The 19,387-nt window shown below is 32.0% G+C and overlaps 1 protein-coding gene across 1 annotated transcript; it reads left to right on the top strand.

The window, feature by feature from the left end:
• The first annotated feature begins 314 nt into the window (after nt 1–314).
• LOC105153501 (sodium- and chloride-dependent betaine transporter) lies at nt 315–17,427 on the top strand. The gene is made up of 10 exons (XM_011068398.2): nt 315–1,805; nt 2,684–2,849; nt 3,824–4,102; nt 4,527–4,734; nt 5,299–5,492; nt 6,109–6,289; nt 7,200–7,437; nt 9,092–9,430; nt 13,023–13,178; nt 16,540–17,427. Exons 1-10 carry the CDS (start codon nt 1,779–1,781, stop codon nt 16,663–16,665), a joined length of 1,914 nt encoding a protein of 637 aa, XP_011066700.2. The 5' UTR covers nt 315–1,778; the 3' UTR covers nt 16,666–17,427.
• Nucleotides 17,428–19,387: the final 1,960 nt, after the last annotated feature.

The following is a 19,387-nucleotide window of genomic DNA, read 5'->3' as shown; positions in this document are numbered from 1 at the left end:
TGCTCTTTCTTTTCATATTTTTTAAATTATAACCACATTCGTTTTTTACATTTATTAAATTATACATTACATTTATAATTCATATATATTTTAAGAGATTTAAAAATTCTATAATAATTGATTTAGTAATCTTTCCAAAGAAAAAGATTCATTATGATTTTATAAGACAGAGGTTTTAATATTATTTGACGTCATAATCTCACACTTTATGTAATAATTTATTTTTCTTTTTTTTTATCTATTTCAAATTAAGATTGCAAATATAGACAATATTATTAGATAACAGTGATAGTAATAGTAATAGAAGTAATAATAGCGATAATGAATGGGGCTAAACCAGTTTCAATCAGTTTTCTAAGCCTAAGAAATTTCTTTATTATTAAGATTACAAGAGTAATCTTCGTTTTCTAAATTCTTAAGTTTAAGAAATATAAAATCCCAAGAGCTCTATAGTTCTTGTAAACAAGTACAATAGTGGCAATAAAACATGTAGGCTTTTCTATTTATAACTGAGCAATCCTTTTGTTCAGCTAGTCAAAGTCTGTGTATTGTGAGAAGATCAATTCTACCTTCATTTTCTCTCTATTCATTGCTAAGAATTGCTTTATTCTATTTGACAAGAGATTAACATAGGTGATAAATCAAACAAATCCAATTTAAAATCAATTTTTTCTGCTTTTAGATCATTCATTTAGATCCGCTTTTAACTATTCAGATCGGCAAAAAGGTTACATATTTCATTTCTTATCTAGACATTAAGCATTTAAACATCCAAAAATTATTTTACACGACTCAGAATGTGCGAAAAATAATTTATTAAAAAAATGTTTTTAATTTAATATATGGACCGTTTTCATTTGCCCGCTTAATGATCAGAAAAAAATAATTACAATTTAATTATGATTTTTTTATTGTATGGTTTTTTGTAAATTAAAAAAGAATTTACTTCTATTTAATTGAGAAAAGTGTGGCTCTTACAGTATACGGTAAGTATTCTATATCTAAGCGCCAAGATAGTGGAAAAAGAACGTAGCGAATATGTTAAAAAGAAAAGATTTCCTTGCAAATTTCTTATAGTCTTATCTTTAGATAACGTTACACATTGCTACGAAATTCTGTTATTTCAAATATTTACTAAAGTTGATCTTACATTTGATAATATTATAATTTCAAGCGGGCTTCCTTCAGTTTATAATAACAAGGAGCGAATTATACAGAATTCTCTGAATTAATAAGATATATTTCATATTAAAACTGGGCAAATTTTGACTTTATAAAAAATTGGGGAAATAAATTTCTTTTTCCTAATATAAATATTTTATTTTTTTAAAGCAGCATTTATTAAAGGAACGTTGTATGCGCATATTTTTTCAGTTTAAAGTGTTGAGATGAATTGGCATTCTCAGAAACGCACTTCGTTATCTGCAAATCTTATGACATTATTGTCTTATCAGATTTTCTATGTTTTCATTGCAATCTTCGATATATCTCATAGCGTAAATTGTAATAAAAACATACATTGAACGCGTCACGTTGCGCAAATCAATCAAGATGCAATCGAAAACGTATTTGTTGAACGTCAGAGTTGATTAAGTAGATCCGGAAATTATCTTTCGAGATAATCATTTGGATTCGAATTATCTTCGATAATTTGGATTATCTTGTTGCCATTATTATAGCAGTCTGATCGTGTCGACGCCCAGAGTTGTTGTCAATGCGGTCTTGACGACAGACCGAGGATCAATCATTAGAAATAAGAATCAGACATCACATTTACTATGGCAGAGTCTAAGAAAACGTCCCAGGTTAGTCATTTGCTTATATAAACATATCTTGATCAACGAAATGCTGTAATTAATTATTGCAGCAATTTCATAATTTAGAAGAGTAAAGCAGGTCAGACTTTTGGCCTCGGTTCTTATCATCTGGGACGATGATAAATACTTTCTAAGAAGCGAATTGTCTATAAATACTTTTCTGTATTAATTTTCTATATAATAAAACTTATTTTTAATGTTATAAATAATTTACAAGTGTATCTAAACTCGATCTTTTCGGAAAAAAAAACTTTTATATTAAATAAATTAAATTTAATTAAATAAACTAAGTTTGGATATAAATAAATAATTATATTTCCACGTACACTATATTTGTATTTTATATAAAATTATTTTTAAGAGTTTTGTATATTTATCAGAAGATTAAAGTGATGTTTATAGACATTTTTTATAGACACATTAATGCTTATCTTTCTGACATTAAAACACGAGATATGGAAGATTCGCAAGGAAGATAAGAAAATATTTTAAACTTGTCACATTATAACGTTACTTTATTATATTTTTCATAAATAAATTAATAAAATTAAAATTAATTTTTTATAAAAATGAATAAAATTTCTTGTTATATAATTATGTAATATCTTGTTTATTAGTTAGATTAAATATTTTCGCAGTCAAACTTGAAAGATAAATTTAGACTGATTCACGTCTAATCTTACACGTCTTATTTGTACAAATATATTGAAGGCCGACCTGATGTTGAGGTCCGCTTTTCTTTCCGCAATTCTTCTCGGTCGCTCAGCTCTTCTGTGGCCGCAGCATGACGTCAGATCTTTTCATCGTCGATTTGGCGATAATTTATATGATGCAAATATAATATGCTCCCTGTGTGTTATTGGCAGGTGAAGAGGGTTTCGCTCGGAGTTGGCGGCGTTTTCGTGGAGCAGGATGATCTGAAACGAGGCGTTTGGGCCAACCAGATCGAATTTATTCTATCCTGCATTGGGTATGCCGTTGGCATCGGCAATGTTTGGCGTTTTCCTTTCTTCATATACCGCAATGGCGGTGGTACGTACGCCTGTAACCGTGGCTCACGTGTGTATCTGTCCCATGGTATACATGGGAAATACGTGCTCCAGATGCAACCGTCGTATTATATGTCGTACAAATAGTGTCTCAGGTCGCGATGAAATTGTGCAGGCATGTTAAATGAGTAAAAGAAAGTGTTATTTAAAGTGTTGTATAGATCTATAAGTGCTTTATTAAAGAACTGAACGATAAAGAATTAGAAGGCGACAAATTTTAATATTTTTAATTCTTTAATCAGCTTATATTAAAGCTATATTGAACAAAGTTTTTGTAGATAATATTTATCTGAAGTGCTTTCTTGCTTGTAAAACATAATGGTACAGTTTAGCTACAGTTTGTTAAAACTTGGATCGCTCTCTATATCATATTGCGATGCGCATAGTATCTTCGTTCTTATGTAGCGTCGAAAAATTATAGATACAAACTTTAAGAAACTGATACGTAAACTTTAAGATTGCGCGTCGGGGATTCAAAAATAGTCGCCGTAAATAAGGATCCGGAGAGATTTTTTTGAAGCTATAAAAATGATTTAGAACGAATACTTTTTAATAAATTAATTTCGATATAAGTTATCAAATTGTTTAAAGTAGTGCTATGTATCGCTTTAATACTTAATATTCTCCTAGGAAAAGAATTTTCAAGTTGATTGATAATACAGGAAGAAGTAATTATCAAGGAAAATAGATAAATTCTCAACATGTAATAATGTTAAATCAACTTTTATATGTATAATAACGATTAGTTGTAGTACGTTATACTTTTTGTAGTAGAATTTTCTTCGTTTAATGAAATATCAGTAGTTATTATTGTAATTATATAATACTTATTGTATTTGATTTTAATACATTTTATATTAACTTTAGTGCACATTATATATAACTATAAAAACTATAATTATCTTCAGATTGATATGAAAAACTATGATTAATTAATTGCGTAATTAATTGTTACAGGCGCTTTTTTGATACCCTTTATTCTCATGTTGATCACGATGGGTTTGCCTATATTCTTCTTAGAGCTTTGTATGGGTCAGTACACTAAGCTGGGGCCTATAAAAGCTTTCAGTCGCATAGCGCCAGCTTTTCATGGCCTTGGTTATTGTACATTGGTCGTCATTTTCTTTGTGCTGATATATTACATGGTAATAATCGCATGGACATTATTTTACACTTTTATTTCTTTCTCATCAAAACTCGCTTGGGCGTATTGCGATAATGATTTCAACACGAACAGTAAGTAAGAATAAATGTATGTACTATACATTTAATTTATTGTCGTTGTATTTAAACAAACAAAAATTTAACTAAATTTCAACTTTAAGGAACTAATTATTACAGTGACTAAACGTCTACTAGTATGAAATGATCTTGAGTATTGCTATTAGCTTTTGTGATTATTTACATTATTCAAGATTACATAAAGAACAATTTATATAAGTCTAATTAAAAAGAATTTTAATTGATTAAGGGATCAATTAATTAATTAGATTTTTATATAAAGAAATATAAATTAACATCACTTTTTATGCAATTTAGACTTTGATCGAACAGTCGAAAGTTGTAGGATATTTTAATAAAAAATGTTAAAGCAAGGACTAATTATTCTATCACGATCGTTTGTCTTTGAGCTATATGTTTAATGCTGATATCAATATAGATTGTTACAGCAACCTTCAAGCTGAAGAGTGCAAGACCGCTAATTCAAGTTCTATATTTTACAATAAGACTTGCATAGCCATCCACACGGTCTGTTCCAGTTTAGGTTACGATAATAATAATGAAACCCACTGTTTATCTTCCTCGAAAAACGATAAAGCGTTCGAGGATCTCTATCAGCGAATATTATCATCCGAGGAGTACTTCAGGTACAGTATAGCCATCAGCCAGGGCTGGGCAAAATACATCATCAAAGTATTTGAAATACAAAATACAAAATACTTTCAATCTTTCGATTTTGAAATACAAAGTACAAAATACGTCCAAAATTTGTATTTCAAAATACATTTTTTTAAATACAAAATATAAAATATTTCCAAATTTTTTAAAATACAAAATATTTTTTAATACAATATATTTCCAAATTTTTTTGCGTGCTCGGCATTTTTCCGACTAGTCACGACTACGATCTACGTCCTTCTCTGTCTCACTCTACGTCACGATCACGACAGTTACATCTCGTTACGTCTCATTCTCTGCCTAACGCAGCTAGTAGGCCTGTCCGCGTTGCTTTAAGGATTATTATCAAGGATTTTTTTGGCATTTCAAATACAAGTGTGATATATAAAATATGCCCAGCCCTGCCATCAGCGCTGCATCGTGTCGGGAGGATCGGTAACGAGCCTTTACGTCGCTGTCCAGCGTTGAGGAGCAAGACAAAAATTGTTGAGGATCACAAGCCTACAAAGCATGTAATTGTCGATCGCGTCCAGAGACTACGTTCTTGGTCTGCACGGAGCCACATGGGAAAACTTCGGCGGTATACGATGGGAACTATTCGGATGCCTCACGCTAGCTTGGGTGGTGTGCTTCTTATGCCTGGTACGCGGTATCCAGACTATCGGCAAAGTTGTCTATTTCACCGCTCTCTTCCCTTACGTCATTCTTACAATTCTTCTAGTACGCGGTAAGAAACAGAAACAAGGCAGAAACAAGGCATGTAAGGCTTTCCTAAATATACGTATAATATTTTTATTTGAACTTAATTCATTGTTTTATTTCTATTTCAGTTTTAATCTATTAAAAGATACGTACTCGCAAAGTATCAATTTTATGAATAAAATCGATTAATAATAATAATTTTTAAGCTTTAATAAATTTAAAAGTAATGTTATTATTGTGTAATATTAAATTTTTTTTATGTGTTACAATGGCATTCGAATACAATATAAAGATTCTTTACAATTTCAATAATTACAAATATTATTTGTATTTATAATATTGATAATTATACTATATAAAATGGCCATTTATTTTGATCACGTAAAATATCTCTATTTACTTTTCAGAATAGGACAAAATGTAATCAAAGTTAGAATAATATAGTAAAAATTTTTATGCTAAATAGATAGGCACAATTTATGAAAAACCGTATATGTTCAGTTAATCACAGTTGTGTCACATCTGATATATTTGAATTGTATTGGCTTGGAGATTTGCCAAGATAGATTCATTCGTATTACTGCACACGACATTAATGGGAAACTAGATAGCTCTATCATGACTAAGGAAAATAATCGTAGGTGTTACACTGGATGGTGCCGATAATGGCATGTTGTGGTACATATATCCCGATTTTTCGAAGCTGGGAAGCGCAAATGTGTGGGCAGACGCAGCCTCCCAAATCTTCTATTCACTTGGCATCGGCTGTGGATCTCTGGTGACTCTCGCAAGTTACAGCAACTTCAGCAATAATTGCCACAGGTGCGATTATATTAAAATGAAACTTGTGCATTTCAGATAAAAAGAAAAAAAAAAGAGAGAGAGAGAGTAGACGGTTTGCGAACATAGGATACCTTAATAGCGAAGCAGAAAGAAGTAGCTCTTAAAAACAGAACGTCTGATTTTATACACGCCCATTCTTTGGGAAGGACGTACAAATTCGTCGCGCGTTTGATCGTGCGAATAATAATTTATCACAAGACGTGTATTTAATTAACTACACTGACTAAGCACTTCAAGTGCCTATTAATCTTCTGGTTCATCGTTCAGCGACGTTTCAGTCTCTTTACGACACTGCAATCGTTGCATATTTTATTTTAACTCGGGACGACGTCGTTTCGGTGACGGGCGGTGGCCGGATGTCGTCGCGACCAGCTGACGTAATTCCGAGACTGGGTCAACTATAAGATATAATAATAATAATAATAATAATAATAATAACAAGTTTGTAAAGCTAAAGACAACTACTGTAGATAATTTTAAGCGCGCATAATAATTTAATAAGAACGATTTGTAAACATGACAGTTTTCTATTTGCTTCTTTTGAATAACAATCTCGTGATATTCTCGAATAGTGTATGCGGTGTTCTATACCTAAAAGACGAGCAAGACAAATCCTCTATACACAGGATATAAGAAAAAATGAGGGATATGAGGGATACTTTGGGATTGTATTGAAGATTGGGAAAACAGAAAAGAATTCGATACGGTTAGGTGGAATATTTTGGTTTTTATTTTAAAAAGAGATTTAAAAAGAGAACGTCCTTTTCCTAAAGTGACACATATTTATATTTTTTTTTTATTTGAGAGAATTATTCCATGTTAACATATGTATTCGTCTCATATGTATTCGTTGAGCGTAATAATTTGAATTTTATCTTTCTATTCTCAGAGACGCTATTTTCGTCACCTGCACCAATCTATTCACATCTGTTTTCGCCGGCTTGGTGATATTTTCGATACTTGGATTTCTGGCCCAGAAAATGGGTATGCCGATCGACAAGGTGGTCCAGAGCGCAGAGGGGTTGGCTTTTGTCGCTTATCCAGAGGCGGTGGTGCAGATGCCGTGGTCGAATCTCTGGGCCATCTTGTTTTTCGTTATGCTCTTCATACTCGGTCTCGGTAGTCAGGTAAGCACGCGAGCTATTTACGCTTTATATCAAGAAAACACGGTCGTATCTCGCGTATACATATTGCATGATTTTTGATCTTACGAATTTCCGTTCGCGCCGCAGTGACAATAAACGCGAGTGAGAGATATTATCGTACGAACATTTAAAGGAGTTATAAAAGATTTTATTTTCATTTTCACGCAAAAACCACTTCCACTCTTCGTCACTTACGGTGATGAAAAAAAAATATTAATGCGATGAGCTCGGCTGAGATAGAAGTAGCAGGGAGGTGGGGAAGAAAGAGAGGAAAGTGAGAGATGTGAATTTCAATTTTCTTTCGCATAACGAGAAACATCGCCGCGTTAACTGCATTTGTTCCGAACGAATTGTATATTTACAAGATGACCCGACTTTCGCCTTCTTGCACTTCGCACGACTTTCTGGTTATATTTATAATAGCGTAATGGCAAAATAGTGGAACAAAATAATATGTGCGACATAAACAATAATAATGCGGCTTGAATTTTTCCGATGTAATTCAGGATTTTTATTTTTTTTTATTATTTTAAATATAATATTTTATGATAGAGCACAGTAGTTTTAATATAAAAAGCATAATAATTAGTATTTCATTCCATTGCTCTAACAATTATAAAAAGCTTGTCGTATTGTATCTCGAGAAAGAGAGACTTTCACCATTACATTCTAAAACATTGTAAGATCGTACATAAACTTTCACACTTTTACGTAATGTTATAAATATCAATCTCAACTTTACTTAATCACAATCAATTGTCAATTTTGTATAGTGCGATCTAATATGTCACGAAGTTAGACTCGTGATATACCGATTTTTCCTCACATACGCTTTATGCACCTGCGCAAATAGATCTTTGCAGTTATAACGCGCCCGTTAAAAAGTTACACAAAATTACAAAACAAACTCGCGTGAGATACGGTCATTGTACGGTATGTACTATAGCTTCCATCGCTCATCGGCGTGGTTACTTCGCGAAGATTTCACATCCGTTGCGGTGCTAAGAAGGCGCCATTCAGTCTTGAGAAACGGTCGGCGTATTTGTCAAAAGATGCCGCGGGCATCCCTCTCTGAGAGGGATGCGCCTCATCCCGGCGAGTAGCCGGACGGCGATCGTTTCGCGTTGCTTTTGCATCGCGAGACTCTCATCTTTTCACCTCGGGGCTCGTATATCACGGAAGGAATTATGGCTCGCCGTCTCACAGAGTGAAATCCACACCTTCTTCTCCTCCTCTCGCGACGTCAACTCCGCTCTCTTCTTCCGTTTTTCCAGCGGTTCGCCGATGATACGAAAACGCAGCCACGAGCGAGCTGCGAGAAACCGTAAAATATGCCCCTCCCCCCCTTCCCGTAAATATGTGAATACAATCGAACGAGATACATGTTTGTTATGATGCAAATGGTGAATGAGAGAGAGTTCGAAGTTCGATTTCTTTTACTCCGTGTCGAAATTTAGACGCTTTCGTATTGAGAACGCGTACTCATTGCTACGAGAATAAGAGTAAATGGAAAAAAGGAGGAGAGATGTAGAAACAGAAAGTAGGAAAGGAAGAGAGGAAATGGCGATGCGCGCGGGGAAAAGTTGAAGAAGAAGGAAAATGCGCGGCCGCGCGGTCGTTACTTTTTACGATACAGTTCGCAGGCGTGCAGGCGATAAACACCGCCATACTGGACTGGCGTCCGGATTTGCGAAAATACGAGAGTTTCGTAGTACTGGCTATATGCACTACCTGCTGGCTCCTGGCGATTCCGATGGTATTCGACGGTGGTATCTACCTGTTCAAGCTGATGGACTGGCATACCGCCTCTTGGGCGATCCTATTGATCGGCTTCGCTGAACTCATTGTGGCTTCCTGGTTCTATGGATGTAACAGATTTCTAGCTAATCTCGCCGAAATGAAAATTAAATTCGGCCATTTTCTTCATGGTTATTGGTGGATCTGTTGGGTCGCCCTCGCACCCATTACTTGTTTAGTAAGTGCTCTTTCTTATTATAATATTTTGCAGTTTTCGCACAATAGGATATCTACCATAACATAAATTTCAGGTAGAAAGAGTCAGTAAGAAAGAATTTCGACATTGATAAATTTTTTTATTGATGGTCTTGTTATTTCAATGTCAAATTTGAAAACGTAAGGGTAAACTCCGGTATTATACCGAAGCTATCATACGGAAAAAATGGTCATATAGGCTGTAAGTGTTCTCTTTATTGCTAAATAGTGCATTTTTATAATCATTCTCAAATCAATATTTATAATAATTTATGGGCTATATACTATTCGAAATAACAATATTATAAATATTATGTATTAGGAGGGTAATTTAGTTTTAAGGGTTTTGCAAGAGATGGTACTAATGTCAGTGTTGTCGAAGACATTCCAATCATAATTTATTTTTTAATGTTTTAATACTCATCGACATATAGAATGGACCACCGATGACAGTGGTGGGGGATAGAAAGATGAGTAGAGTGAGAGGAAGATAAATGGATGAACGTCTTTCTCTGTTTACTAAAGCCTGATTGGTTGTTGTTGATCCAGCAGTACCTATTAACCAATCAGGCTTTAGTAAACAGAGAAAGACGTTCATCCATTTATCTGTCTCTCACTCTACTCGTCTTTCTACCCCCACCATCGTTGGTCCATTCTATATGTCGATGATATTACTCCATGATATTTAGTCGTTTAACAATAGATGCAGTAAACATCGCGTTTATACCATTTAAAAAATGGAGCTTCTTAAAAAGCATTTTCGATATGCGTTGTTTTTTAATTAGAAGAAAACGGCGCGGCGATCATAGAATTCTGATAGAAACTTATGGTGATGTTGCTCCATCAATTAAGACATATAAATGACAATGTTAATGACAAAAATTGAAAAATGCAAGCATTATTGGACAAAAATCTAGCACAATTCACTTCAGAATTTGTAAAAGAATTAAATATTGATCGTACAACAGTTATTAAACGTTTACGTGACATATTATTTGAATAAATCAACTTTTGTGAGAAAAAACCTTCAAAACTAGTTCACACTTCTAATAATAATATTTTTACTTTCAAATATCTGTAAAATTTGAATATGTTCACTAAAAGCTTCAATAATTAATTATAATTAAGTTGCCATAATTAACGTTATATACATAATAGAGGTACATAAATTATAATGTGACCTATAATTGGTATTTTCATTTTTTCATTATTTATAAATACTATGTCTATCTTTTTATCATAATTGCGCACGCGCGTATGTATGTACTATTTAGCTGTGGGCCATCTTTTCCTAAATGTCAAGTTAAATTATATCTACGTTATAATATTTTGATAATATTAAATTTTTGCTAAATGTTTTTTCTTTAGTTTCGATACTTATTATTACTTTAATCCAGCGAAGGGATACCAAACACATACAATATTAGAAAATAACAAAAAAAGTATATTTTTTGCATTTAAAAAAAAACTATAGCCATCTTACCCTATCTACTTGTTGCAATTATTTATAGTTTATAATAAAAATTTAATAAAGGATTTAATGATGCTATTTTTATAAAATTTAATAGAAAGTAACTCAATTCAATAGAAATTAAAAAAATTAAATAAATAATTTTAGTTGAATGTGTTAGAAGAATAGTCTAGCTTAACGTGGTAATCGGCATGTAGATAACTATACATGAAAATGTTTTATTTTAAATGAAAAATTTAATTCGGGTAATGTTCGAATATTTCATCTGTTACATATAATCGATGATATTTATCAATAAAATATAATTGAAATACATTCTTGAAATACATCCTGCATCTGTAACGAAATTATTAAAAAGATATTTATTATTAAATTTTGTGAAAATTAATAATTGAATCCTTTTGTACCCTTTCGAAAACAGCGTCATGCGAAATAATAAAACGATCCTTCAGATAATATAAATCGTTATTTTGCATCGTCTTAATTTTTCATTGTTATTGAAATAAATTATTACTGTCCTTATCTCTATACGATCGTGAATAAACTATACAACAATTAAAACTTCAAACGACAACTCCAATGTGTGTATACTGTTATGATACAATCGGTGGTAGTAATGAAAGGCAGACCATCACAGACGATGCTTAATCCTGTCGAGGTAAGGAGCCTACCTTTATTGACTGTAAACTTTGTGGAAAGTTCAGCGACATAGTGAGAGAGAATAAACCGTAAATTAGTCCCGACCTATCGCGTAGAGACGATTAATCGAATTTATATGGAAAGTAATGAAACTAAAGCTTTAGGTTATCGATCGCCAAGGAGCTTATTAAAAGTGAAGTAACGCGTGAGAAAATTTGTCAGAAATATTCCGACAAATTTTTCAATTTGTACAAGCTCTTCTCTACTTTATAATGAGTTTAAAAATGTTTAACAATTTTTTGGAAAAACCGTTTTAAATAGAAATATCATTATTGTAGGCTTTTTTAAATGGCAAAATGATAAAAATCAGTTTTATTAGTAGATATAATAAATAAATTTATTAGCATTTATAATATGCATTATCTGCCTTTGCTACTGCCGATTATATTATACATACATATATCGGTGTTATCGTTAAAGTTTTAATTGTCATGTAGTTTATTCACGATCGTGTAGGAATAAGGACCGTAATAATTTATTTCAATAATAATGAGAAATCAAGGCGATGTAAAATTAGGATCTATATACATATGCAAATAGCAATTTGATGTTTATATATATCTATTAATTTAATAAATAATTATTCATTAATTAAATTAATTAATGAATATTCTTATGCATTTGTACAAATTATAATTATGTAATGGAAGTAAAACATCGAATGTTTATAAATACAATTTAAAACTTAAATTAAAGATTTAAATTTGCTGTTGATAAATAATTTGTGTGTTTAATACAATAAAAATGAAATAAGCATAAAATGAAAATTTAATTAAAATGAGCAAATTAAAAAACGTGTGTGTTACTTTGTTTTATTATAAACATTATATATTTTATTATTATTAGTTTATTTTTATTATTAGTTTATTTTTAATTTTTATGAATTAGAAAATGTAATACAAATTAAATAATTAGATATTCGTATTATTATTATTATAAATATTATTTAATTAAATTTATTTATTAATTTGTTATTTTATTTTGAATTTTTATGAATTCGAAAATGTATTATACGGAATTATTTATTTATTTTATTTATCGGACTTTCTAGGCAAGATTACCAGCTTTAGGTTCACAAAACTCAACGTCCCTTGGAGGCAAAGCGTCGTATTTCCGACGACCAAACTGCTTAATTAATCTGGCTGCCTGTCGAGGCGTGCCGAGCGAATTTTTATTTATAACCGCTGAAATTTTTCGCTCGCGCCGTCGCGGGAATCGAAATATTTCCCTCGACGGCTGCCGAACGGTGCTCTGCGCGAAAGTTAGTTTTGATTAAAAATTCGAAATCTCCCTTAATTGATAATTGTGCTACGCTCTCGCGCACATATATCTACTGCAGCATAGTTCCAGCTGCTATATGAGAAATCAAACATCCAACTAATTGGCGTTCTGCCTTTATCCGCAGGCAGTCTTTGGATATCAACTATACCAAACCGATTTTCGAGGAAGTTACGGCGATTATATATTCCCCATCTGGGCGAGTGCCCTTGGAATTGGAATTGGACTAGCTACTTTGGCGCCAATGCCGGTCTTTTTTATCCTACAAAGCTGGAAAGCGGAGGTGAGTCAATTGTTCACAAATAAAAGATCTCGAAGTTTTAATCCGTAAAGGATACGTCCCTTTTAAGCATCTGCAAAGAATATTTGAATGTGAATTCGTGAATTCGTACCAGGCAGTTTTAACGTTTTATATCTTCTAGAAGTTAAAAATAAAATTAAAGTAAAATTATTTTTTAATGCAAAATTTTCTAACTAATCGTGATTGATAATATTAAACTTTCCAAAAACAAAACGTTATTTGTTTAAAACTGCGTGTTAAATAAAGAAATTTTACTTCTGCGAATTTGCATCCAGGTCACAGATTACTAAAAAAGTGCAACATTCTACTTATAAAATAAAAATAACGCTAATATTTTACACGTAACTTCTTCGACAACTTATTTTAAATTAATTATTTATTAAATGAAATATTATTTCTTTAAGTATGAAGCTAATATAATCATTATCGGGATGAATTAAATGAAGAAATCATTCAGTTCTTTATCTAAATAATGTTTAGATCATTAAAAGCGTACTTTGAAAGATTTTAATAATAACAAAGGTTCTCTGTTGTTAAATTTAGAAAAGTTATTAAATTTAGAAGATAAAAGAAAAACATTTGGAAAGCACTGATACCTAAATTAAATTTCTATTTTATCTAAGTACTTCTAAAAGTTATAAAGCCTTTAAAATTATAAAGCCTTATAAAACATGCAATAAAAAGAAATTTAAAAATAGACAAAATTTCGATTTTATCTAGGTACCGATTTTTTATTTTATTCTTTCGTAGACTTACACTTTGTTAATCTTGACACTAAGTATTATCCAAACTTTAAAAAATTATTCGTATACTATTTTTGTTGTCATTTAACAATAATTTTCAAAAATGTCTTCTTATTCGGTTATATACTTGGAAGATTAAAAAATATATTAATATTTGTGTATTTTTTCGACAAATATTAAAACTGTATTTAAATAATTTTCTTAACAAATAAATTAAGTAGATAATAACATAAAATTTAAAAAATATAAAAAATGAAAAAAATAGGCTTATGTGATATTCACTATACAGATTATATGTATAATATATAATAATTTTCTTTTAATAATAAATTTTTAAGAATTTTACATTAAGCAAAATTTATTTTATGCTATTAGAAAGTAAAACAGCTTGCCATAGGTTGAACTGTACAAATGATTTTGAAAAATACTTTTCTAAATAAATCAGATCAAAATTCAAAATCTGCGGTATAAACCTTTGTATTCTTTTATCTCTTTGACCATTGTGTTTTTGCCAAACTTCGTTTTCTCTTCTTTACCTAAATTGGGAAAGGTCTTGTATAATTGGTGATGGTTATCTATTTTAAAAAAATTTATGAGGCTGCTTTTCTATTATTTCGTTGTATCTTTTGAATTTCTTGCAGTGAAATTTTCTTGAAATATTATTTACTTTACCTAAATCATACAATTTTAAACAAGTTTGAAATAAATCTATTTTTATTCAATTTTTCACGTAAAAATATTTATTTATTTTTTATTTTGCTATTTATTCTTGTATTAACTAAATCCGTATTAAGATTAGTAAGATACTCAATAATTCTTGGAGAGTTTCCTGGTATCATTAAAATGAAAGTAATGTGCACATATATTTCTTAAAATTGAAAAAATAATTGATTTTGATCATCAATTAAGATATGCATGACATATTACGCATTTAAGTTTTAAAAATAATTTATTTTCCGCAAAGACATTTATCAAACAAGCGTGAAAGGCGTCTACTTTTCAGAGAAAAGTTTGAGTTGAGATTTCTTAATAATCAGTATTCTTCTTTGATACTTAATGACTTATCGGTTGGCTATTTTCAAGAAAAGGAGATTGTTTTATTAGGAGATTGGGCCATTAATTTTCACTAATGAGAAGCGGCTGCGGGATCATTGGATCTCCCAACAATTTTGACCAACTTGTCTCATTTCCTATGTATGATCAATTAATCAGAGTAAAAACTTTCGCCATTACGCATCCGGCATAAAGAATGTTATAAATTATTCTTTTTGGAATTATCAATGACGGATAAAATTCTTTAAAACTCTTTTATTGAAAAGTCACTGAAGTTTATTCTTAATTTCATATGCGTATAACATAATTAAAAGAATTTTTTCTGCCGAAAGTGCAAAAATCGTGATACGCTTGTGTGAACCGGTTGCTCGTTATTGTATCACGCTATTCCCGATATCTCGATTAGAGCGAGAGTCTGCCGAAAGCTTATACCCGCCGTTGTCGACGCAGTTGCGGTTATGGGCCGATTTAGAAGTTACGGTCCGCACCGTAAAATCTCAGGAACTCGGGGAACGTCTTAATACAAGTTTTTTCACGGTACGTTGGTAATCGTACTTTGAAACGAAAAGTTTCTTCATGGTGGGGAAGAGAGCCTGCCACTCTCCATCGCTGCAGGCCGCACAGGGCCGCCGCGCCGGAAGCCAGCGTGCAAATCGTGCGCATCGCACAAAGAGCGCAACCGTACAAAGAGAGAGTCGCCAATTGCGAGTTTTAACGAAATTGAAAATACACAAATTGACATATGTTTAAAAGAACATTTTACGGGATTAAATTTTTTGATTAAACTGACGACCTTCTACACGTTGTCGGGATTTTCACCAACAAATGGAGCGTATCGCATTGTATAAATTGCTTTGCAAATAAATGTGTGAAACATTGCGAATCTCTATATCGAATTTTTTCACATTTTTAGATTGCAAAATGTCAATTTTGTATCCCATAAAAATCTTGTTTTTTTTTTATACGCAAAAATTCAAGAGGTGTTAAAATAAAATTTTGCATGGGCGCTTTTGTATACGACTCGATAGGATATTATATGTAAGCTATTTTGTCTAGAATTAATATATGGACAATATGTTTTTTTTTATTATCTTACAATTTATTCAAACTTTTTTATTTTATTCATAAGATATTATTGCCAGATCGCTCACGTAGGCAAGATAGCATAAAAATTCTCAATACTTCCAAGAAAATAACTTATAATATTTTAAATTTTTACTTACACATCAATAGCGGCCCTGTTCGGACCGCACGTATTTCTATCCATTTCTACGAAAAGAAAGAGAGAGAGAGAGAGAAAGAGAGATGAGGAAGGCAGGCAGTCCTTTTTCTTGACCGCTTCCGCTTTCTGTTAGCCGATAAATTTAACATTACTCTTATCTCCTTTCCCGTTGTTTTCGGGCGTTCCGCGCACACTTCGAAAGTACTTGTGCGGTTTCGCACGAGGAGATATGACCTCGCGGGAACGTGAATAGCGCCAACGGCACGTATCTCACCCATTATCGGATTCGCAACAATTTAATTTGTGCCCTTTTAATTGTTCGCAGAGCTTCCGGAGTTTATTTCGACCCTCGCCATTATGGAGGGCAGCCGAGCAGAAGGATACTCTGGATACCGTTAGTGTCAGCACTGCGGTGGTCAATCCGACGTACGATTCTTCGGACAGATTTTAAAATTTAATTACTTGGTATACCCAATAAGTGATAATTTGAAAAAATATCAGGATGCCCTGGGAAAATTGTATACTTTGGGGACAATAACTCATTTCGTTTTAGAAATAAGTTATTTTCACCTGTGAGAGTATAGAATGTTAATAAATTAATATAGTGGAAAATATAGAACTGATAAATACTTTTACATTACGCAACGGTATATTTTCTGACGAAACTCTGGACTCAGTTTAATCGTCGTTTTCAGAAATTATTTAATAGCGATAGAAAAAAATATTTATATTTTCGTGTATAAAATATTTTTTATGCTATCCTATACTTATCGAAAATTTTTTTCGATACATATCAAATGTGCTTGCTAAAACTATTTATATAAAACTGAAAGAAACTAATATATATCTACATTTTTAGATACAAAAATATAGATAGTAATATTTTATTTTATAATTCTAAATAATTATATTATTACATAGTAAAAACAAAAAAGCTAATATTCGTGATATATGTATATTTAGCGCGTTTTTGATATTAGATATATGAAATAACAATCGCATTTTATGTAAAATTTTTAATTTAATATGTGTTAAAGAATACATAACATATTTGTTTATATTTTTAAAAAATTTATGCTTCTGGATTTAATTGGTTTTCGCTTCCTCTCAAGTTTTTTAATTAATAATTTTTAATTAATGTAATTTTACAGTGATTACAATAATTTATTGCTTTCAGTAAAATTTTCTTTTAGCGTAGTAAATAAAAAAATAACTTTTATATTATTTATTTTTATATCATATTTTTTGATTATAAAATCGATTTTCAGAACAATTAAACATTCATAACGTACGTTATACACTTGTAATAGCAATATCTATAATTATATTATAAATATTAAGTATACAGTATCTAAAAAATGTAATTATATGATAATTTGTGTAAAAAGAGATGTAGTCGCTCACTGTCGCTTGAATCAATAAAATAACGTTAGAAAAGCGAAGAGTATTTCGCTGCTTCATGCTGTCCTTCCTGCTAATTAATGTCTGCGAACATGGGCTACTACTCGTGATTCCATGTCTCTGCACGTTGTAACATTAGACGAGGCGGCCGCTTATAAGCCGCCTTATGGGAACGCAAGCGGATGCGACGAATACGCTGGAATACGCTCGTCTCTAATGAAAATTACGGTTGGCGTTGCGCCGTTGCCATACGTGGATGTCGATCAATGCGAGGGATTTGCCGTCAGACACAGCGTTATAAGCAATGTGGAAAATGCCGAAAAAAACTTCGCAAAATTAAAACATCAGAATAATGTTTTATTCAGCGGTAACGATTGTGGTTATTATCTGAAAACTTGAAAAAAGACAGAATTTCAGAACGCATTAATAATAGGACAATACGCGAGTACTCGTGTGTGTGTGTGTGTGTGTGTGTGTAAATATAACGTGAGAAACGTTCAAATTTTGATGAGATTCTAGATAGCATCCTGTTTCACCTTTGAAAATACACTTTTTAAAGATACGTATGCACACGATCGGAAATTAGAAATGGAAAATGTCGATATATAAGTCAGGAAATATAATTTTCTTAAAATATATTCCGTTGAAAATCTAAATGGCCAGAGTCTTGAAATTAGGGCAGTATGTTAACGTATGAAAATCCATCTTCGCAAAAAATATGAGGTATGCAAATGGAGCGTTATTCTGGAAATGCATTATCGCGAATTGTCATCGCGGATTTAAAAGTTCTCTCGCGTTTAGACCATTGAGACACTTCCCCGCGTCGGCTAATTTCGAAATCATATTTTTTCTCTCAGGATTTTTTACGTGCGCGGCTCGAATTTAGAAGAGGCAAAGGGCAGGGAATAATTCAAGGCGTCGACATTTTGGAACGATGAATTTCCATTGCGTGTCCACGCTGTTTTTAATTTCGACGTTATTATTTTTTTAGTGTTCGTGCCACACTATCTAGTGTATTATCGCGGCAGTGATTGATGCGACTAGCTCAATGCAGATTACATTGTATAATATTTTATCGATCCCGTACTTTTTATCCGTCAGCGATTATACGGACAGCATTATTATTCGTGACGTAAGTGCGAACACATCGGGTGACCGCCGAAGTTTTTGCCATTTCTAGTACTCGTGAAGAAGAGAGCATAAAATTCATACCGAAACTAATTATATTCAGTGAACTAATTTCCATTTGATTCAATTATCCTCTGCCGTCTTGAATCTTCTAAATATCTCTTTTGTAGAAATCCTTTTTCGAGACAAAAGAAAGTTTCTATTATAACTCCTTATCGTTCTTAAAACCTTGTCAACTCAGATTATTGTCAAGGACTACAGAAATAGTGAATGACTGACACAAAGTTTCTCATTTAAGACGTTGAATTATCTCTTTATGACAACTTTCACAGCATGTGGAAATCTTGAAGGGACAGTACTTTATATATCTCCTTTTACAATGAGTCTCATCAATTCATTCAAAGAATGCAGGTTACTACCGTTAGGTAGTAACCGATTATCCGGTCAGATAGTAGCAATTTCAAGTAGACAATTCCACATGAATAGCGGAAGATTTTGATTACCTTGGTAAACTGAATGAAATTTCAGCCAATAAGTCTCAGAGCGATTAGTCTTTAAATCTCATTAGCTATCGCGCACACTTTGCTTGCTGCTTTCCGCATTCGTTCACGTTCGCACGTTCGGCCGAGTTAATTGAGTCGGTT

Source organism: Acromyrmex echinatior, chromosome 9, assembly GCF_024713525.1.
Source record: "Acromyrmex echinatior isolate Ae372 chromosome 9, ASM2471352v2, whole genome shotgun sequence".
NCBI lineage: Eukaryota > Metazoa > Arthropoda > Insecta > Hymenoptera > Formicidae > Acromyrmex > Acromyrmex echinatior.
The sequence above is the reverse complement of the archived record's forward strand: the minus strand, read 5'-3'. Positions and strand labels throughout refer to the sequence as shown.

Excerpts from the sequence above, each read along its gene's own strand:
- LOC105153501 (XM_011068398.2), top strand. The coding sequence starts at position 1,779 with ATGGCAGAGTCTAAGAAAACGTCCCAG. Across the intron at positions 2,850-3,823 it reads CATATACCGCAATGGCGGTG|GCGCTTTTTTGATACCCTTT; the intron begins GTACGTACGCCT and ends TAATTGTTACAG. Across the intron at positions 9,431-13,022 it reads TCGCACCCATTACTTGTTTA|GCAGTCTTTGGATATCAACT; the intron begins GTAAGTGCTCTT and ends CTTTATCCGCAG.